The sequence below is a fragment of the Aspergillus pseudodeflectus genome (genome assembly GCF_044049435.1).
Source record: "Aspergillus pseudodeflectus strain CBS 756.74 chromosome Unknown BJX68scaffold_7, whole genome shotgun sequence".
Lineage (NCBI taxonomy): Eukaryota > Fungi > Ascomycota > Eurotiomycetes > Eurotiales > Aspergillaceae > Aspergillus > Aspergillus pseudodeflectus.
The window spans coordinates 746,445-766,200 of record NW_027263783.1 but is presented as its reverse complement, the minus strand read 5'-3'; the positions used below and the strand labels follow the sequence as shown (position 1 = coordinate 766,200).

At 52.3% G+C, this 19,756-nt stretch overlaps 8 protein-coding genes across 8 annotated transcripts; 6 read left to right on the top strand and 2 right to left on the bottom strand.

Annotated features, from left to right (window-relative positions):
* Nucleotides 1–742: 742 nt before the first annotated feature.
* Nucleotides 743–2,354, top strand: BJX68DRAFT_229883 (putative DNA-directed RNA polymerase III RPC4). The gene has a single exon (XM_071039116.1). It carries the CDS (start codon nucleotides 776–778, stop codon nucleotides 2,015–2,017), a length of 1,242 nt encoding a protein of 413 aa, XP_070902852.1. The 5' UTR covers nucleotides 743–775; the 3' UTR covers nucleotides 2,018–2,354.
* BJX68DRAFT_194938 (uncharacterized protein) lies at nucleotides 2,101–2,844 on the top strand. The gene is made up of 2 exons (XM_071037456.1): nucleotides 2,101–2,599; nucleotides 2,671–2,844. Exons 1-2 carry the CDS (start codon nucleotides 2,215–2,217, stop codon nucleotides 2,703–2,705), a joined length of 420 nt encoding a protein of 139 aa, XP_070902851.1. The 5' UTR covers nucleotides 2,101–2,214; the 3' UTR covers nucleotides 2,706–2,844.
* An 8-nt stretch (nucleotides 2,845–2,852) lies between these two features.
* Nucleotides 2,853–3,236, top strand: BJX68DRAFT_263512 (uncharacterized protein; the record flags this gene model as incomplete). Its single annotated transcript, XM_071044707.1, has 1 exon — nucleotides 2,853–3,236. One exon carries the CDS (start codon nucleotides 2,853–2,855, stop codon nucleotides 3,234–3,236), a length of 384 nt encoding a protein of 127 aa, XP_070902850.1.
* A 1,666-nt stretch (nucleotides 3,237–4,902) lies between these two features.
* On the top strand, nucleotides 4,903–5,441 carry BJX68DRAFT_263511 (uncharacterized protein; the record flags this gene model as incomplete). The annotated part of the gene is made up of 2 exons (XM_071044706.1): nucleotides 4,903–5,041; nucleotides 5,155–5,441. 2 exons carry the CDS (start codon nucleotides 4,903–4,905, stop codon nucleotides 5,439–5,441), a joined length of 426 nt encoding a protein of 141 aa, XP_070902849.1.
* Nucleotides 5,442–5,599: 158 nt separating this feature from the next.
* BJX68DRAFT_263510 (uracil phosphoribosyltransferase) lies at nucleotides 5,600–6,400 on the bottom strand (the record flags this gene model as incomplete). Its single annotated transcript, XM_071044705.1, has 3 exons — nucleotides 5,600–6,012; nucleotides 6,074–6,173; nucleotides 6,224–6,400. 3 exons carry the CDS (start codon nucleotides 6,398–6,400, stop codon nucleotides 5,600–5,602), a joined length of 690 nt encoding a protein of 229 aa, XP_070902848.1.
* Nucleotides 6,401–6,659: 259 nt separating this feature from the next.
* On the top strand, nucleotides 6,660–8,292 carry BJX68DRAFT_229874 (FluC/FEX family fluoride channel). Its single transcript, XM_071039115.1, has 2 exons — nucleotides 6,660–8,086; nucleotides 8,134–8,292. The coding sequence occupies exon 1, from the start codon at nucleotides 6,837–6,839 to the stop codon at nucleotides 8,067–8,069; it is 1,233 nt and encodes a 410-aa protein (XP_070902847.1). The 5' UTR covers nucleotides 6,660–6,836; the 3' UTR covers nucleotides 8,070–8,086; nucleotides 8,134–8,292.
* An 812-nt stretch (nucleotides 8,293–9,104) lies between these two features.
* BJX68DRAFT_194853 (C2H2-type zinc finger protein) lies at nucleotides 9,105–11,971 on the bottom strand. The gene is made up of 3 exons (XM_071037455.1): nucleotides 11,644–11,971; nucleotides 9,444–11,580; nucleotides 9,105–9,393 (listed from the first exon to the last, which is right to left on the bottom strand). Exons 1-3 carry the CDS (start codon nucleotides 11,777–11,779, stop codon nucleotides 9,252–9,254), a joined length of 2,415 nt encoding a protein of 804 aa, XP_070902846.1. The 5' UTR covers nucleotides 11,780–11,971; the 3' UTR covers nucleotides 9,105–9,251.
* A 5,253-nt stretch (nucleotides 11,972–17,224) lies between these two features.
* On the top strand, nucleotides 17,225–18,346 carry BJX68DRAFT_194734 (uncharacterized protein). Its single transcript, XM_071037454.1, has 2 exons — nucleotides 17,225–17,823; nucleotides 17,931–18,346. The coding sequence occupies exons 1-2, from the start codon at nucleotides 17,318–17,320 to the stop codon at nucleotides 18,205–18,207; spliced, it is 783 nt and encodes a 260-aa protein (XP_070902845.1). The 5' UTR covers nucleotides 17,225–17,317; the 3' UTR covers nucleotides 18,208–18,346.
* The last annotated feature ends 1,410 nt before the right edge of the window (nucleotides 18,347–19,756 follow it).

The following is a 19,756-nucleotide window of genomic DNA, read 5'->3' as shown; positions in this document are numbered from 1 at the left end:
CAAATTTTGTCAACTGATGCGCCCTGACTCTTGACTCTTCAGTTTGCACTCAACACTTCTCGCCTTAGCCTTTGCCAATGCATTGAAAACCAGATACCTTTCTTGTCCTCGAACATTCATTTTTCGTCTAATCTTCGATCTCCTCCTTTCCTCCCTACCGTACATCAGCTCCTGTATAACCACTTCCGACAACATGCCTCCCAAAGCGGGCTCTCGCCGGGGAGCATCATCGGCCGCTGCACGAGGCAACAATGGCGGCGACACCGGCTCAAACACAACTTCCAATGCCCCCGCTACCTCCGCGAGTCCAGCGCCAACATCTACCACATCCACACCAGGCACGGCACGAGCACCGGTGCAACGATTACAATCCCTCAAGAAGCGTGCGCCGTCGGGGAGCATCGGGCCTGGGCCTTCAGGGAGACCTACAAGTGCAGCACCAGTCCCAGGCCTAGGAGAACCGGCTAAACCAACATTGAAGTACAAGCCCCGCGCCGTGGGACGACGCAGCAAGGAAGAGCGAGAGGCCATCGAGAAACTTGAAGCGGAACGTCATGCGGAGCGCTTGGCAGAGGCGGCGGCGATTCAGCGCGGCAAGGCAAATCTCGCGGCGCGGGGCCGGGCTGGCTTTTCGGGACGTGGACGCGGCGGTATGGCTGGTATGGGTGCGGCAGGTCCATTGGGTTCTGGAGTTGCTGGGCGGAGGGGTCGCGGCGGGTCAAGATTTGGAACTGTTGATTCTCGGGGGACGTCCATCTCACGACGAAGCAAATCTATGACAACAGGTGCTGGCGGCGGTTCTATCTCATCGGATGAGAGCGATAGCGAGATTCGGGTCAGCATTGACCGCATCAACTTGGAAAGCGATGCCGATGACGACGAGGAGGATGCGGTGCTGGATTATAAGAAGAGAATGAAGCAGCGGAAAGGAAAGATGGTCCTGACAGGAACAGGCGAAACAGGATTGCGCCCAATTCGCGTGGAGAGACATGAGCATGAAGAACGGGTGGTTAGTGTAAACATGGAGTCTAGCACGACGAAGTCGGCCGAGCTGCGGCAACAAGCCAAGGACAAGGCCAAGGAGGATGATGCACTCTTCGTACAGGACGACGATGAGACGCCGACAGAGACAGATCCCCGGGTAAAGGATGAGCCTACGGATGAGAATGAACGGTCAATGGCGGAGGTGCCTCATGCGGACGAGGCTGTTACAACCGATGACGGATTATTGCCAGCACCAAAGGTCAAGGTGCGGCGGAAGCTCGGCTCGAGGGAACCGTCTGTGCCTGCAGTCAAGGACCCGAAGAGCTTATTACGCACTAAAGAGGATATTGAAGAGTATGACCGGCATGCGGAGGATCTCGAGATGATCAAGGATTTGTTCACCAAGGAGCCACCAGCAAAGACTAAGGAAACTACAGAAGGAGCTGAGGCTGCTACCGACGCTGCCACCGAGGGCGAAGAGAAGGAAAAGGAAGAGGAAGACGCAGAGGAAGAGCCGGACGATGGCAAGCTGTCTGGACAATTGTTCCTAATGCAGTTCCCTCCCATCACACCGAACCTGGTTATCCCCACCGGAGGTGGGAACAAGGATGAAGAGGCTACGGAAGTACCCAACCCCGCTGCGTCACAAGCAGCCGCACAGAACGGTGCCAACGAACAGCCAACCAATCTTGGTCTGAAACGGGAAGATGACTTTGAAGTGCTAGATGGGACTGAAGATGCGGAGACCACAGGCACGCCATCCAAGGTTGTCACGGCAGCCGACTGGCAACTGCAGGCCGGACGGGCAGGGAAACTTAACGTTCACGCTTCGGGCCGGGTGACGATGGACTGGGGAGGGATCAGCTTCGAACTGGATCGCGCAACAGCGGTTGACTTCCTCCAGGAGGCGCTGATCGTTTCAACGCCGCCCAATGCGACGGAGGAGATGGTGGATGACGAGCATAAGGTGTGGGCGATGGGCCAACTGAGCGGCAAGTTTACTGTGATGCCCGACTGGGGGAAGATGTTGTAGCCCCGCGGCAAGTAGAAAGCCAAAACATTGTCGTCATCAGCCCGGGAAGGCATCAGTGTACTGTACTACTACTCCTACGACTCTGGTTGAACCAGCCATAACGATAAGCATTGGACATTTGCCTTGATATTTATAGCGGGCCCCTGGCTCATTGGGTGCGTTGCGTCACACAGCGTGGAACCGCCCGTAATTGCGCGATGCGACTGGATGACAGCGCCAATCCCTGCACCTGCCAAGGCTGGCAGAGACAGCGATCGGCCGCTCTAGTCTCCAGAAGTGCTCGCCCGTGCGGACCACGGCAGGCCATCGGCCAACCGGCGAGCAGCGATTCTTGGGGAGGAAATTTCCACTGCGGTTTTCCCTGGCGAGGCCGCGAGGGTCGAGCTTGGTTGGCCTGTGAGCGTCGCTGGCCCCCCGATCCACCGATGCCCCTTTGCTTGCAAGTTGCAACGCTGTTTTGGTTCTCCTTGAGCCAATTTTCCAGCTTCGCCAGCTTCGTTTCTCGCACACTTGCTTTTTCACTCTCACACAAAATCCGCGAGCGCTGTTGCGGGTTCCCAGGTTGCCACCTAAACTTCCTTCGTTTCGCGCGTCGAGTCGTTCGATATCTTGTGCTTGCATCGGTATCCCGTGGAGCCTCAGGATATCACCAGCCGCTCGCTTCTGCTCATTCTGCCCTCAATCGTGACGATTTACAACTCAGATTCGTCGTCTTTTCGACAGTGACTCGATCGCGACGACTTGCATTCTCAGACACCTGAACTGCTCCTACACCTTCCCACGACGCGCCTTGCCCCTCTGGTCACCTCTTGGTCACCTCATACAACACCACGCAATGAAGCCCTCCACAATTCTCCTCTGCCTAGCACCCACGATAGCTATTGTGCAGGCCGAACGCGTGCAAAGCTTTACACATAGCCCATCTGTGCCGAATACATCACCAACGGTACCTGTACCGGACGTACAAACAATCCCGGAAGACGATGCGCAAATACCTTCAGAAGCCGACCAGCTGCTCCGCCTACAAGTCGCAGACACACAAACCAAGCCAGACACAATACCCATTCCCCTCCTCAGCAGAAGCAGACGCTCTCGCCGGACGCGAAGGACAACGGCAGAGCTCACGAAACGGAGCGAAGGTACACTGGGACAGACACCATGGATCGGAATGGCCATTGGGTTAACCTGCACAGCCCTCGCAGCAGTGATGCTAGGGTAACCACAATATAATCCACGATCCACCATACTCTACTTCGACTCTCCGAGAGTCTGAGACCGATCTGCATCTGGAATTATGCAATTTTCTGCTGTTCGCAGTCCGTGGTCCGTGGGGACCGGACCTCGAACCTTAACCTTTTATTCTTCTTCTTTTGCTGCATGAGCGGATTGCATACAGCGCGCGCGCATTCACATCCACCTGCCTACCAATGACTTGACTACGCTTAATTCTGGGAAGAACTTTATGACTTTTTTTGATCCCCTTCGTTTCTGCAGCCATTTCTTCCCCTGCAGAGTTAATGCTTGCATTCATACCATACCATACCACCACATACCCACCAGGTCATGTATAGACAGACTGGATTGCTGACGGTTTTTTGTACGTGTACACGATATCACATCTCCTGTATTAGCTACACCAGGCTATGCCAGGCTCATACGAATATACAATCAAGTTTAACAATAAGTCATACGATTCCCCAAGGCTGTATACGCTAAGAATAGTTTGCGACAAGCCGGTGTGCCCCTCAACCCATATCGAGACCCAAGACTCAAAAATCAAAGGCAAGGTGGGATGACATTGCGAATCGCCTGTCTCAGCCACCCACTCACTCACCCCTCCATATCGATCCCCACCTCAAGACACAGGCCTCGAAGGCTCAAAAGGCAACAAGCAGCAGGCGCAAGTTGGAGACAGACAAGACCTTCGAGCCTTGGCTTTTGGTAACTGATGACGAAATCCACCTCCATCATGCAGCAGCATACTCCGCACGAAGGATTTAGCCCTGGTCCGCGAATGGATCCTTTAGCCCCAACTGTCGTAGAGCAAATCAGGATTGGGTATGGATCAAATTCGCGGACTAAGAGCCTTGAGATAGGAACTTGGAACCAAATCGAACCCTCCATTCAGCCTTACGAATCATCACAGCCCTTCGCTGCGATGTGGAAATCAAAACCGATGTTGTTGCGTCTTCTTTGTTCTTGATGGTCTGGGTCCCGGTATTGCCCGCGCTGCCCTGCAAAGTAGATACGTAGGTGTCTCAGTCCATCATGGAATACGAGCTCTAAAGAACAAAAACAAGCGATCCTCTTAGCGAACCTCTTAACCTCGTACATCGTTAAAACTTGACAAGAGAAAAGAAGATAAATGATAAGGCACGAATAGCCGCCCCAGTCTCATCCTGTCGCACAGCCCTTGGAACGAAACTCAATACCGGCTCGCTCCGACTACGACTGGGCGTTGTGCATGGGGGACGAGTACAGCCTCAACACGCCCTGCAATGTGAATGGTGCACTGCGGAAATTGGGGTGTAATGGGGTCAAAAAAAAAAGAAAGTCGGGCGCGGCACGCTTGACGCTTATGGATTTTCTTGTGCTGACCTTGTAGGGGGCACACCTCTTCTGTCATTGTCTTTCAATCTTTCTTTCTTTTGATGTTCGATGTGAGATGGACTGGATGGGCTGGATGAGATGTGATAGACATAGACGCCTTCGATCTATACTATTTTATGAGCCCATTTTCTTCTCTTCTATTGATCTATACCCATCCTGGTCATAACTACCCGACACATAAGGCAGCAGAGGCATACGGTACCTAAAGCCACTCAACGAACGCCTACATCTTACCACAACCTCTATACTTTGGTCGTCGCATCACTTCACTCAAAATGTCCACTCGCGCCGGCGACAACATCCCCCACTACGTCGATCCCTCCTCCGTCCCCATCGCCCGCGAACTTGGCATCCTCTTCGGCTTCCTGCTCGCTTCGTTGGTCATCATGGCTGTTTATACTGTTTTGTGGCGCGGTACGTTTATTACTTCCATTCTTTATTCATTCCTTCGTAATTTCCTATATCCTCACAAATCTACTTTTCTGTCCTCCGCTGACTCCAGCCAACATACTGACCGGGCACAATAGCATTCGAACGCCGAGAAGAGGACCGCGACCGCCTCCGCAAAGAACGGCTCGTCGCGCGGGGCGTACACCACGGACGCGGCGGGTTGCACGAGAAGATGCTCGATCAGGAGGTGCTGAGGGCGCGCGCGGAGCTGCCGGGGCCCACGGGGTTGAGCATAGGGGAGCTTGGGGGGAGATCGAGGTCGCACTCGAGGGTTGGGGAGAGGGAGGGGAGTATACCGAGGCGGGGGCGTGGGGAGGAGGGGGTTAGGGAGAGGGGTGGGTCGAGGATGAGGGAGGTTTTGTGATATATACGGTGTTGAGGTTGGGTTATATTTGGGATTTTGGGTATATATGTGGATTGATGTCGGGATGGGAGGAGATCTATGAGTCAATGTGTTCTATGCATTTCTCGTTACTAGTAATAAGCAAGCAGGCGCAGTCAACCAGAGAAGCGCCTCGAAATCTACTTCCCAATCGCAACAAATAGCCGATCACCAATATCCCCAAGCCCAGGAACAATCATCCCCTTCTCATTACATCCCTCATCCACAGCCCCGATCCAAACCTCGACCCCCTCAGGCCAACAAGTCGCCGCGCGATTCACGCCGCCCTCCGAGCCCAGAACACTAAGCATTACCACACGCTTCACACCCCATTCGCGGAGGAGGTGGATAGCCGCTTCCGCTGTACCACCGGTTGCAATGATAGGATCTAGGAGGACGGCGACGGAGGCAGCGGCGGTGTTGGTGTCGGCGGACTCCCCGGAGCGCTTGAAGGGGAGGTTATTGTAGTATTCTACGGGCTGCAGGGAGAAGGCTTCGCGGAAGAGGCCGAGGTGGTAGATTGGTACGGGCGCAGGGAGGAGGTCGTTTATCGCTTTTGTTTGTCAGTGTCGAGTCGAGCTTGAGTGGGAAGAAAAGTGCGGGGTGAAGTATACCCTCGATCATGCCCAGGCCTGAGCGGAGAATGGGCACCAATGCGACATTGGCGGGGTCAATGCCTTTCGTTTCATACTCGATGTCTAACGGGGTGCGATCCTAGCCATGGTTCAGATATGGCGCTTCGGAGACCTGGGGAAAAGACGTACTGTTTTGCCTGTGCTTGTGGATTTCCAGCCCGCAAAAGCTTCCACGCCGAGAATTGTTGCGATTTCATGGACAAGGGATCTCGTCTCGCGGGTGGTTGTTGAGGAGGATCGGAGCTGGGAGAGCTTGGCTTGAAGGAGGGGGTGGGAGGAGACGTGAACGTTCGCAGCGACTGGCATGGTGAGCGGTAGTAGACAGATAGGTAGTGCTTGTTGGTAGAAGAGGAGAAGGGAGGGAAGGTTAGGTAGCTTCAGGAGGAAGAGTAGCGGTGATGATGCAGGCGAGATGGAGATGACGGTGAGGGGTAGCAATGCAAGTCACCTGCTCTCCTCAAGAATGTCTCCTCCTCTCCTCGAAAGTACCAGCTAATCGCATGTTATCTTCACTTGGGTAACATACCTTCATCTCGACGGAGCAGTCCGACAGGAACAGCTCTTATCTCCCTGATAAGCCGCGACATGACTCCAAATGTCCTGACCCACTTGCTCCAGGCGACCGATTTTAGTCGCAAGAGCTAGTGAGCGAAGCATTTGCTTCCCCTCATGATCTGCCCTCCATGCAAAGGAGGGCAACCTAACGCCAGGACACCATTGCGCGACACTAAACGCCGTCGTAATGTCCTCCGACAATCCTCCTGACGCTGATGCCCTGGAAAGTCGCCTCCCTGAGACACAAGCGCCCCCTCCTACCAAGACTGCTCCGCAACGACGAGCTTCGGCCACCGATAAACCCTCAGAAGAGCCGAAGGAGCCATATCCAGAACGCGATGGGCCCGTTATTGAGCCGCTATCGTCGTCCCTGACCTACTTCTACACCATCTCGTACCTCGTCTTCTTCTCTATATTCGGCACTCTTGCGCGTCTCGGCCTGCAAGCGCTCACATTCTACCCTGGCGCCCCTGTCGTGACAGGAGTGCTATGGGCTAATGTTGGCGGCTCTCTCATCATGGGCTTTCTGTTAGAAGATAAGAACATTTTTCGCGAAGAATGGGGCAACCCCCGGAAACTTACTACTCGCCCTCAAGACCCTGATGCGGCCGAGGTATCGAAACGCCACAAGTCTATCAAAAAGACAATCCCGCTCTACATCGGCCTCACAACTGGCTTCTGCGGCTCCTTCACCTCCTTCTCCTCCTTCATCCGCGACATCTTCCTCGCCCTCGCCAATGACCTCCCCGACCCATCCTCTCCCTCCATCGCATCCCGAAACGGCGGCTACAGCTTCATGGCCCTCCTCGCCGTCCTCCTCACAACCGTCTCCCTCAGCCTCGCTGGCCTAATCTTCGGCTCCCACTGCGCCCTCGCCCTCGACCGCTTCTCCCTCCCACCGACCCTCCCCTTCCGCCTCATGCGCCGCATCCTCGACCCCCTCCTCGCCTTCCTAGCCTGGGGCAGCTGGCTCGGCTCAATCTTCCTGGCCATCTGGCCCCCGCACGAGACCTGGCGGGGCGACGCCATCTTCGCAATAACCTTCGCGCCCCTGGGCTGCCTCCTCCGCTTCTACCTCTCCCTCGCCCTAAACGCGCGCATCCCCTCGTTCCCGCTCGGAACATTCACCGTGAATATCCTGGGTACAATCATCCTGGCAATGTGCTACGACCTACAGCACGTCGACGGGATCGGGGCGTCCGCGCTCGTGAGCTGTCAGGTGTTGCAAGGGGTTATGGATGGGTTCTGTGGATGTGCGACGACGGTCAGTACATGGGTGGCGGAGTTGAATGGGTTGGGGAGGAGGTTGCATGCGTATGTTTATGGGACGGCGAGTGTGGGGGTTGCGCTGGGGTTCTTTGTGATTGTTGCGGGTTCGTTGAAGTGGACGGTTGGGTTTGTAGAGCCCGTATGTCAATGATAATGGTGTTTATAGCGCTATATAATGTTAGTATCACACAATGGTAATGGTAATGCTCAGTTACTAGGATATACTGCAACTAGATTAGAGCCACGAACTGCGCAGGACGACAGAGGTCTAGACTATACACTAGGGCCCCTAGGACATCCAGAGCCAACTACGGGCTCAACGGCATGGGCGGGCTTTTGGTACGGTTTGTAAACGCACCAAGAGTGGCCCGCTAATCCACACCAGGAGAAAAGGCACGACAGTCCCCGCCAAACTAACTTGCATTTTGTGTGATCAAATTACTTATAGTACAGGGGTACTACAACGCAGACATGTGCAGTAAAAGATCAAAGTCAAAAATAAACATAGAACGAGATCTTTAAGCAACGCATCAACATGCAAGACAATGCAATAGCAGACTTGACAGAAACTCAATAAACAGACTGAGAGGAGAGAAAGGAAACAAAAAAATCAAGATGAATATCAACAATCAAAATATCAACAATCAAGATCAAAGTTCAAACATAACATCAACAGGGCGGGGAATATGACATAGACACATAACGATCAGAACGACTCTAACAGACATTAAACAAAATGATCCAAGCATTTCCAAAGTATAAGGTATTTCAAAAAAGGGTTGTGGGTGAAGGAATGACTCGAATGGGAAGAATGCAAAAATATATGACAAGAAGAGACAGATAAGGTATCAAGGTATAGTCGGGATGGGACCTCGACTAGCAAAGTGCTCAAAAAACGCTGTTGCGCACAAAAGGGGGTGTCCCAAATATTAGGTGTAGAAGGTGAAGAAAGGAAGAACTCCATCATGTGCGAGAGAAGAACACACAGGACCAGCCGGGTGTTGGAATGTTGCCGACAAGGAACAGCCCATAAAAACATGAAAATCACACCGGGACTCCTGTGGGCTCTTGCAAGAAAATGAGACGACCAACCAAAACATTAAACAAAAAGTCGGGAAACACCAGCAAGAAGCGTTATGCGGCGGTCCAGGTCATATAATTCCAAAGTGGAAACCAAAATTTGCCGCCTACCTCTTGCATCCGTTCCCGACCCAATGATCCGAGGGTGCAAAACCAAAACAAGCAGAGAGAGACAACGCGGTAGTAAAAGAAAGACGTATCCGAGATTAAACGAGTGACTGGTCGGGAGACCGAGGATTGTGACCTCTAGTTGCTAGTACGCGGTGCCAATGGAAGCGAGCGACTTCGGAGGCACTGCGTGGATTGGTTGGTCTTTGGCAACTCGAAGGGAGTCTTCGTAACCAACCAAGGCTTGGGAGTGGAGTTTGAACGACTCGCCCATGAGCTTGGTAATTCTATTTCAAGTCAGCGATTTGATATTGAGAGCGGGAAGATCTTGACTTACCCCCAAACCACCACCCCGTCTAGGATGTTACCCCATACACGGGCTACGGTGGAGCTAAGTTTACCGCACGAGTCGAGGGCATCGTCGTCAAACAGATTGCGAACCTTGTTGTAGATGGCCATCTCTGCCTCCGTGGCAGGCTCCTCGTCGTGTTCCAGGCGATAGAGCCAGAGGCTGAGAATGACCATAAGATCCAGCCCGCAGAGCGGGTGTTCAACACTCCAGTTGGTGGCGGAGGTTTTGGCAACCCAGTTGATTCCTCGGATTGCGGCAATCTCAATGCACTCAAAGCACGACTTGATGACCTTGTTCATCTCTTGAGACCGCTTGACCTTCTCACGAGCCACGGTCATGGCCGCAGCAACTTCATACGACGAATGATAACGCAGGGCTTCCTGGATAGACTTGAGGTCAACTTCCAGGCGGGCACGAGTGTTGCGGTAGACAGCCATCGAGTTGAAGATAAGTGGGTGGCCATTCTGCGGAGTGCTGAGAGGCACCACAATCGTCTCAGGCTCACAAACCTCGAGGGAGTTTTCCCAGGTCTCCAAAGCCAAGCGGAGCTTGTATTCAGTGACCACATCCTGGAGGGCCTCGAAGGTCCTCTTGTGGTTCCAGACCTGCAAGAACAGGGCATTGATGAGAACACGAGTAGCAAATGCGCTGTAGCGTGTCTGCTCGCCTTGGAAGAGGCAGTCATGCGCTTCGCGAACGGTCATTGTAGTGGAAGAAGCGAAGCTTCGGCGCCACGACTCATCGTCCGCAACATCCAAGTTCCACAGGGATTCGGATGAAGGCAATTCCAAGTTGTCAAATTCATCAAAGCTCATGGCGGGGGTGTGGTTGAAAGTCAAGGTGAGCATGCCGAAGAATATGTACACGGCGTAGTAAGTCCGGCGGCAAGACTCATCCTCGATCCACTCCTCTCGTGAAGGCTGACGCCCCTCACGAGCTTCAGTGCGAAGCTTCAGTTGGTAACGGTTGCCAGAGACCATGTTAGCAAGCAAACTCTTGATCGAGCACGTCCATTCCAAGCCCTTTGGATCTCCACTCCAGCTCTCGAAGACCATGTTCAGTAGAGTGCTTTGCATGGCCCACAGAGGACACTTCCTCGAGTCAAAGTTGTCCTTGTGCTGAAGGAACTGGTTGACGAGCATCTTGGATCCAACGTGGAGCATGAATGCGTGTTGCCGCTCAAAGGTATACAGAGATCCAATTGAGAGAACAGCAAGCAAGAGGGGTGTCGAGGCTGTGGTAGGCTTGAATGACTCCTGGTGCAGGAACGGGAGGTGATGGTGATACAGGTTGAAATAGGTTGACAGGTACTTGTTCAAAGCCATCGTCGTGGGGAGCTGGAACGACTCGGGGAGAACACCAAGAGCGTCCGCGTTGCGGATGCGCTCAACAATCATGTCCCGCTCCAAGTCATTGTTGATCTGGGGTGCCCTCGGCAGTGTTAGAGCTTGGCTAGGACCCGGGGACCTTCGGTAGTTGACGGGGCTGACAGGTCCAGTCATTGAGGGGTATGGAGACAGCGCGTTCGGCGTGGAGTTCCCAGAAACTGGAAGCGAGTTGACGAGCGAATGGAGCGAGGGAGCGAGAGAGTCGCCCACATGTCGGTCCATGCCTGGCAGTCCGTGTGAGTCGGACGCTGGATCCTGCGAGACAAAAGGAGACATGTGATGCTTGGAGTCAGTGGGCGAAACCAGCGAGTCCCATGGCATCTGAGGCAAAGTCGCGTTTCCAGATAGATACGAGTGAGGGGGGTCAAGGATAGAACCACGTCCGGGCGAAAAGGAGCGATCCGACTCGGCACGATCGTGAATCTGACCAGTAGCAGCGGCTGCGGCCTTGTGTTGAAAGTCTGTCATCAGCATGGCTGCGGTTTCGAGATCGACCATACCCTCACTGCCGACTTCCATTTGATCCAACGATGTCGGATCGACGCTGACCGAGGGCTTTGAGGGGGCAGGGGAAGAGGCTTTGCGAACACCAGCTCCTCCTCGACGGCGACCCTCGGAAACCAAGGGGACACCGCCATCTTTGGCGTGGACAGTTCGGTCATGTCGAAGCAAAAGATCTCTGCGAACAAATGTACTCCTACATTTTAAGCATTTGAACGGGCGTTCTTTTGTGTCTGTAAATCAAGGAAGATTAGTGAAGCCCTCGACGAGCGAAAGAGGGGAGGGGAGGAACTCACGCGATCGTTCATGGCGGCTACGGTGTTCACTTCTGCTAAAGGCGCGGTTGCAGAATTGGCATTTGTATTTCTTCTCAGGGGCGGACGTCTTTTTGGCGGGCGAGTTGTTCGCCGTGCTGGATGCGCTGGGAGCCATTGCTCAAGACGGTGCGGCAACAGTAGGCCAAACCGGAATCTTCTCAGCACAGTGATGACGGCGCGGAAAAGCGTGGTATCGTCCCGTTAGTGGCTTCACACCGGTTCTGTAGGCGGGCTGACGATAGGTAGTCGAGTTGATGTCTGATCATTCCTTGGGCGCAGAGGTACTTGTGTAGTGGGATTATTCTAGGTAGGGTCCAGCCACAGGCGGACGAGGGGGAGCAAACAGGGTGTGGAGGATGAAGAAAAGCGCAAGGACAAGCAACTCTGAAGGACTGTTGAAGGAGAGAAAGAGAAGAGAGGAAAGGTGTTGAATAGAGTGGGAAGATGGGGGAGGAGGGGAAGGGAGAGGAGAGGAGGAAGAAGAAGAGGGGGATATTGAATGGATGAGGAGAAAGTTGGCTCGCGAGAAGTGGGAGGCCGGCCAGGTCAAAAAGAAAGGGAGCGAGCGAGGGGGGTGCGGTGCGAGCAGTCGCGCCAGGTCGTGGATAGAAGCCGATGGTCGACTCGGGGCGATCGCTTGGTCGTGACAGTGAGGCGGTCGTGTCCAGTCTCGGTGTTGGCGGACAAGAAAAGAGGGGCTTTGCCGGGAAGCACGGAGGGGGAGCAAGCGAACTGTGCAATCCCAACGCACTGCCCGCGCTAGAGCCACGTCGCCAATGGAAACCGCCCCCGTCATTTCTGACTAACTACGTGACAGAACTAAGCCTCCTTAGGCTAGAGCAGGTGTCCTCAGCTTCCGTCTCAAATTACGAGTAAAATACCGACGGACAGCAAAACAAAGCACTGCATCCATGATCCCAGGCTGAGTACCCCCCAGCCCACTTCAGCCCACATGGAGTCCTGACTCCTCCGGCTGTTCTTCCAACCCATCAACCCGGTTCAGCCGAATAATGAACATGTCACCTCCTGCTGGGCGAAACATGTGGGAGGCTAGGATGCACTTTCAATTTCTTTCTTTTGATTAAAATGGTGGCTCCCCGAAGTTGGCCGAGTCTTCTCATCACTTTTGACAGCTGCTGAGGGCACATTTGCAACTGTACGAAGCAGACTGACACATTCAAGGTCCAGGTGCAACAGCAAAAATAGCAGACAAAAAGGAAAAAGCAAGCATGCGACCAATCTTTTTTTTCTCTGAGATGCAATCTCGATTCTTGCCCCTTGAGAAAATAAGGTATTCCTCAAGATTGAAAGACAGAGCCGTGGTTTGATTGGTTATTCAATCAACCAAATCATTATTCAAGCACATCTTTCCCCTTTCTTCCTCTTTCTGGTAAACAAAGCAGTACTTTTGACTCTTTGCTTAGTTTGATCGAAATTAGGAGTCCACTTTTACAGCAGATCCGGACTTCCCTCCAAGGTGCATCTTATCTGTCTATCCCTGTCTGTCCAGAGTTTGGATCGCACCATCTCTGCATTATTTATTGACTTCCCCAAAACGTCTTGGGAGCTGGGATCAAGTTCTGAGCAGCTATGGCGCACCAATCTATAGGTCCAGGGTGGTATGCGCTAAGGTCATTTCATTGAGCTTCTTCCAAGCATGTTCCCTCAAGAATGAACCCCTGGTATACATCAAGATTCAAGATGGACTGCTGTATTAATAACAATCCCAAGTTTTACCCAAAATGGTATCTTACCCACGCCGCGGGCGAGACTCCCATCTGACGACACAAAAGAGTGGAAAACTTGGTCATCGGCTGCGGGGCCGTTCAGAGCCAAACCGTTGCAGCTCAAGACGATGATGACAGCGCGCATCTTGTACCTGAGAGGCATGATGATCAAGCTCCAAGGTGATGATGATGATGATGATGATAGGGAGCTCAGTAAGAGGACACTCCGACACATCCTCTGCGGCAACAACAGCCACACGCGCAGCCCCTCGAAAACCCTTTTTCCAGTTTCTGTCACCCCTCGTCAGCCCCCCTTGCCCCTCCAACTCAAAGGAGCCTGGAGGAATCAAATGCCACGGAGATGAGCTTCCAACATGATTCGTGTGCGGTCCTTTCATTTCCACCTGCGAATTCTTCCACCCACGCAGCAACCATGTCGCGTTTCTGGATTATTGTCCATCTCATCTCCTTTTTATCAATCATTCTGCATCTTTGCATCCTTTATTGATCTTCATTTCCAGCCCCTTTCCTCCTTGTCAGACATGATCTCAGAGAAAGGGGGGTCGAGTCAACCCCTCCTTTCCCCTCAACCTGCCACCCACTTTCGCTGTCTTTGCGGCCACAAGTTCCATGGATCGAGTATCGACCCCTCCTCTCACCCCTCATGAAGTTGACGGTCGTGACGACGTGGGCGGTCGCTCTCCGGCCCCGTAGTAGAACTAAACACCCGTGACCCGAGGCTGCATGCATCCTTATGACCACATATTAAACTTGAACCCGAGAGGATGGACCGACCGATCCAAACCCCCGTCTGCTTTAACACCCCATCATTTCCTGAGCTCATCCATGGTTCCAGACCCCCCGCGTATTCCCACTCGGGAGTCGGAATTGAATTCGACCTTGACCCCAGGAACCAATTTCCTTTCATTCTTGAAGGTTTAATCAATGACCACCAGCGCATCTGAGCATCCGATGCTTCACTGCCTCATCCAGCCGCCGCCACCATCCCAGAGGAAGCGACGATATGATCTCTCGAAAACGCAAGATTGTGGTGTCACAAACGGACTAGGACTAGCCCCTCGGCCAAACAGGGGAATAATAGAAGTCTTCACACCCCCAACTCTCGGTCAACGCAGGGTGCCTACTGCCAGCGTCGCGACTGCGCCTCTGCCCTCATGTCGCCACCTTTGCGACGCGCTTCAACGGAGTTTCCCGTCGACTCATGATTGGGCGCACAAAATAACCTCCCAGGAACTCTCTGTAAAAGAGCTTGGAAACGTGTTAAGGCACTGCAGGTCTATGGCTCAATCGTCCGTCCTGTAGTCGTAGGAGGCCCAAGGGTTCAGATGCAGGTTGCCTGTAAGCTCATCGTCATCATTGTCACCTGATGGCAGATGGATAGGTTTTGACTCTCAGTCCTTGCCATTTTTGGGATGACTCCGTATTTATTTTTAATAATGCATCAACCAAGCACCTCCCTGTCCTGGCAGTGTCCGGTCTGCGAAGTCTCCCTGTCGCTCGTCTACCCACTACGACCAACACGGTTTAGTCGGCGGCAATCAAAGGTGTGGCACTGGCAGTGTGGCTGCCTGGGAGTGCCTGCCACAAAAGAGGGGCGTCGTTCCAGCCTGGCTCGGAGACGCGCCCTCGTTCCGTCTGGTGTCTTGCACACTCGACCCAGGGCTGGAGGAACGAGTGTGCAGCAGCTTCGGTCAGATGACGGCTCGGAGGAACCGCTTTTGCTCAAGACCCTATTGCGGTTAAGGTTGTCTTTGTGTCCTTCTCTTCGGCGATTCCGCGTCTCTTCCCACCATCCATGGAGATATCCAATCATCTGAACAAGTTCGCTCTGTGATCAAAAAGAAGAATGATCGATATGTTTAAGTGGGGTGCAACCCACCATCGAAATGGGTCTCGAATCCACCAACGATGATCAGCGAGGGAGTTACTCGGGAAACACACAAGACATCGAAGTTTTTGACCAAAGAGCCTTCACAGCACTCGACCCCTCCATCCCAACTTAACGTCCCCGATTAATATGATCAGGACAGTCATCCAACGCTTAGATACAACGGCTGATGATTGCTGTCATGATCATATATTTGCTAGGCGGAGGCACCCATCGATACATCTCGTCTCAATCAGACCGACAACTCCACCAGAGTCCCCAGCTGTCCTTGACCTCCAATTCTGCATCCACATCTCAGATGCACTTCCGGCTTAGCTACATTTACATCATCTTGACCGCTTTTATCTGCCTAGGCAGGACTCAACCAAAGGTGAGCGGTGAGGGCCATTTCTGCGACTCTACAGGTCCAGCCTCTTCGATTTCTGGTTTCAACTTTGAAGGGACCTTTCTGTCGATCCACTTCCCGACCATACAGCGGTCCGGCCCAGCCAATCGTGTACTATCCAAGATTGCCTATTCCAGAATAAGGGTCGAACTGAAGGAGAAGAGGCCAGTACTCCGGAGTGTCGAGCAGGACTTCTCTCTTGCTCGTTACCATCTTAGCCTAAAGGGCACTGCGAGGGAGAATACATCGAACCAGGATTGTCAACAGATCTATAACTATTGAAATGATCATGCAGGCCGTGTATCATTCTGGGAGATTGGCCCACGGGGAGGAAAGTGAACAATAGTGTGAAAATCTCCGTGCCTTGTGATGATCAACAAAGGTACGTACTTCTTCCTTTGACGTTGAGCGGTCAGTTGAATCAGTCCCTTTAAGGTCCCTCGCTGCACGATGGGTTTTCGGGCCGTGGGCTGCAAGATTCGCAACCTGCAAGTTGCAAGCCTTACCAATCTTTGACAGGGAAGAGAACTTGCCGCATTTGATATTGATAATTGACTTCTAGCTGTTTTGCAAATCTCAATGTTTTCCGGCAGCCATCCGTCCCGTTCCTTACTTTTGGTCGAAGCATCGATCTCCGACCAAGTCGATCATTCCGAAGGGCGCTTCAAATTCCAGAATCCAGATATCGATGTCCAAGACAGCAACTGATTCGCGGTCGTCATTCCGTTCCTTTTCCCGAAGTTTATTCTCCACCATACCGTTGCAGGATTCTAGGAACGACTTCCCCGAGCCCGGTTTTCAACACTAGTGAACATCGGTAGTTTCCAAGCCCAAACAAACCGTCTTGGCGCCCCCTTCCATTTTCCCAGAAAATTGAAACCTTTGACTCGGATGAAGCCATCCGCAACTATTTCCACAATAACGGTAAGGAATCAAAGGAGCGCGACGCGCCTCTTGGCCCCACTATCACGTCGCGAAATTGCTCTATCTTGGAGTGGAGAAGGTCTGGAATTTCTTGAAGTCGGCAAGAGCTTCGGATAGCCTGCGATGGAGTCCACTGCCCAAAGATGTTGGCGACAGTCGGTGAGGCCCTGTCCCGACTTAGGGCACTTCAAAAGAGGACAGAGGACAATATTCCTCCAAGTTCAGGTTCAGTCCTTGACCGCTTCGACCTCAACAAACGGCGGAGAGCATATCTAACCCAGCTCAAGCTGTCACTCCTGGACTGAAATCCCACCTTGATAACACGGGATGAGCACACCAACAAATCCTCTCGAGCCTGGAACCGCAGGTTCTGGATCTCTTGATCCGAGTTTTCCCGGCACATGCAAAGACTTCGACCCTCCAGTGAAGGCACTTCCTTTCTTCGATTTCTGGGCGTTCATCCCTTCCTCAAGCACACGAGGCCTACTTTTCCGGTTGTTATATACATTCAGTTCCAGATAACTTGATATGGGCGTCTGCATACCTCCAGCTTGCACAGAGGTATGATCTGACAGAAGCGGCCCATATATAGGGCTGGACTTTGGAGCCTGAAGATTCGACCGCCTCGGTCATCGTAACTCACAACGATTGGGGTCCGCACCACCATTTCCACAATAATTTCTTCAAAAGTTCAGGTTCCGAGTGGAAATGATCATAAAATTTGTGTGGGCTCGCTTACTGTTTACACTGGAGTCCGTGAGGATTCGGAGTTGCAGGCCCTTTGTGAACTCAGTAGTGCCTCAGGCTCCTCTTGCAACTTTCCTTGGAGTCTCAAGTGACAAGAACAGATTTACTTATTTTTTCGCGTCTCTTCATAGAATGGAGGTTCTTGTTTTGTCGGGCCAATCCGTTGATCTCGGGTTCTCACGATTGGAGCCATGGATACTACTTTTACCCCAGTGCTCCCACGAGGAAATCGAGGCTGAACTACTGTTCCATGGTTCGTTCCCCATAGCCGTTTCGAATCCACAACATAGATCCGACTTCCAGAGTCGAATGAGCATCCAGAAGAAAGGGCAATCAGCTTCGATAATTTATCCAATGGAAACACCAAGCTCCGCGTTCACGCTGGTTTCAGACAGCCTGAGAACCGCACGCGATGTACTCCGTGACTCCGTGGCCCGTCCGGTCTGGAGCTGCAAGTTATTTCCGAAGTATAACCCTGTCACCCTCGAGTTTCCGTGAGACTCGAATAAGACCACGTGAAGAAACTCTGACAACTTGTATTCCGCCACATGGCGTAACCATGTGTGGTAAATAGGGTATCGTTCGGCACTTCCGAGATGAGAAACAATAGTAGTAATAAGAATGAGACAGCAATTATACGTGAGACGAACTCTGAACCAGTCTTCTGGTTCAAAGTCACGACCGATGTGCAGGCCCCGCCGGAACCCATCCATCCCGATACTTGGGATAACCGGAGCCTCCCAGAAGGATTCTCGAAGCCATGGAAAACCAAGTTGGCCAACTCTGCGACAGCCGGTGTTTCCTCTCAGCCAACCGCTGCCTCCCGGAACTTTGGAAAGGGGGGCCGTTGAACCCAGATCGCAAAAAAAGCTGGAACCTTGGCCGCGATTTCGCGTTGGTGTGGGAACGAGAGTTGGAAAAGGGGGAGGGGCACCTTTACGGAGTACGCCCTCTGACGAGCGAACTCACTAGGACGAGTCGAGTAAAACTCAGCCGAGTCAACCTTGTTCCAAGGTCAAAGTGACGACGCAATCCTTGCCTCTCCGATTTATCGATATCATCTGGGCACTATTGAGGTGTCGATACATACTCTGTGATCTGACGGCGCGCAGCTGATTGAGATACATTGATGTATCCCAAAAATCCGCCGCGATGTATCTCTTCTGGTTCTTTCAAGGGAACATCCGGACCTGCAGTGGCGCCGTCCTATCAGACCAAGAACGTCCCTGATCAATCATCATTGGGGGCAGATCACCAAGTCGATCAATTGCCTCCGTCGCGTCGTGTTCTCGCAATTTTTAGGGCTTTTTTTCTGACAAAGAATGACACTTAGCATCTCGAGTCGCCGACTTGCGACCTACCGCGATAACCAACACTATGGCCTATGTGCCCCCAAATACTCCGTAATATGTATGCATTGCGGCGGCGCATGATGCTCTTTGCTTATTCCAGTATGCGACAACAGCCACTGCAAAAGGAATCTGTCTAGATAGTGCGTAACTATCTCGCGTATCTCGGGATTGATTAAATATATCTTTCTATCAGAGAGTGAATTCTATAACCCCTCTTTATCTCTAATGATTTCAATGTTTTTCTAGGATCTATATTTGTACACCTACTATATATATCTGGTGGAAGAGTAACGCGGAGAGATCCGATGCCCATCTGACAACGCCACTTGATAGGGGTATACACATAGATCATAAGATAATGATAAGTGATTATCACCTAGTGTACCTCTTGATATTTGTAATGATCTTTAACAGAAACTGAATCCCGTGTTGGATGTTGATAGCAAAGTACTGTAGATGGTCATCATGCGGTATCCGAGCTGCATGTAGAGGCAGTCTCCACATGTCGAAGCAGGCCTGTTCTTGTGATAGCAATATAGTCACTATTACATACAGTAAAGTAAACAGTCCAACTAGTGAACGAACAGGCAATCGATACCAGCAAGAGGTATATAGACCCAACAGCGAAATCCAGGTCAAAGACTTGATAGACGTCGAAAGGAATAGCCACTTTGGAGGCAGTTCCACGGGTACCTACCTGAACGGAATGTCCCTGCATGTAACGCATCAGTCTCACAGAGGCAGGATTTAGATTCTGTATTGATGGACTTGATCACGGTCCCTGTTCTGATTTTCCTGTCTGTTAAGTATGAAGTAGTGGAGTTACAGAACCAAGGCCGTTGCTGTACATGGTTGATTGGGGTGGACATGCCGAGCAGCAGTAACGAGAGCCCAGAGGATACTCGCATATGTGTCTACATCATGTATGTAGGGCACCATCTCTCGAGGATGGTTTGGCATAGAGAGTTGGCGAGTTTCTGATTTCATGTCACAGAACAGCAGCCAAGGGGATGTGACAGACATGTGCAGATATAGAACGACGACGTTC

Bases quoted from the DNA above. Each gene is read 5' to 3' on its own strand.
- BJX68DRAFT_229883 (XM_071039116.1), top strand. From the start codon at position 776: ATGACAACAGGTGCTGGCGGCGGTTCTATCTCATCGGATGAGAGCGAT.
- BJX68DRAFT_194938 (XM_071037456.1), top strand. From the start codon at position 2,215: ATGCGACTGGATGACAGCGCCAATCCCTGCACCTGCCAAGGCTGGCAG. The intron at 2,600-2,670 runs GTTTCGCGCGTC...GGATATCACCAG, and splicing joins TTGCCACCTAAACTTCCTTC to CCGCTCGCTTCTGCTCATTC.
- BJX68DRAFT_229874 (XM_071039115.1), top strand. From the start codon at position 6,837: ATGTCCTCCGACAATCCTCCTGACGCTGATGCCCTGGAAAGTCGCCTC.
- BJX68DRAFT_194853 (XM_071037455.1), bottom strand. From the start codon at position 11,779: ATGGCTCCCAGCGCATCCAGCACGGCGAACAACTCGCCCGCCAAAAAG. The intron at 11,581-11,643 runs GTGAGTTCCTCC...CTTGATTTACAG, and splicing joins TAGCCGCCATGAACGATCGC to ACACAAAAGAACGCCCGTTC. The intron at 9,394-9,443 runs GTAAGTCAAGAT...GACTTGAAATAG, and splicing joins GACGGGGTGGTGGTTTGGGG to AATTACCAAGCTCATGGGCG.
- BJX68DRAFT_194734 (XM_071037454.1), top strand. From the start codon at position 17,318: ATGATCATAAAATTTGTGTGGGCTCGCTTACTGTTTACACTGGAGTCC. The intron at 17,824-17,930 runs GTATAACCCTGT...TGTGGTAAATAG, and splicing joins AGCTGCAAGTTATTTCCGAA to GGTATCGTTCGGCACTTCCG.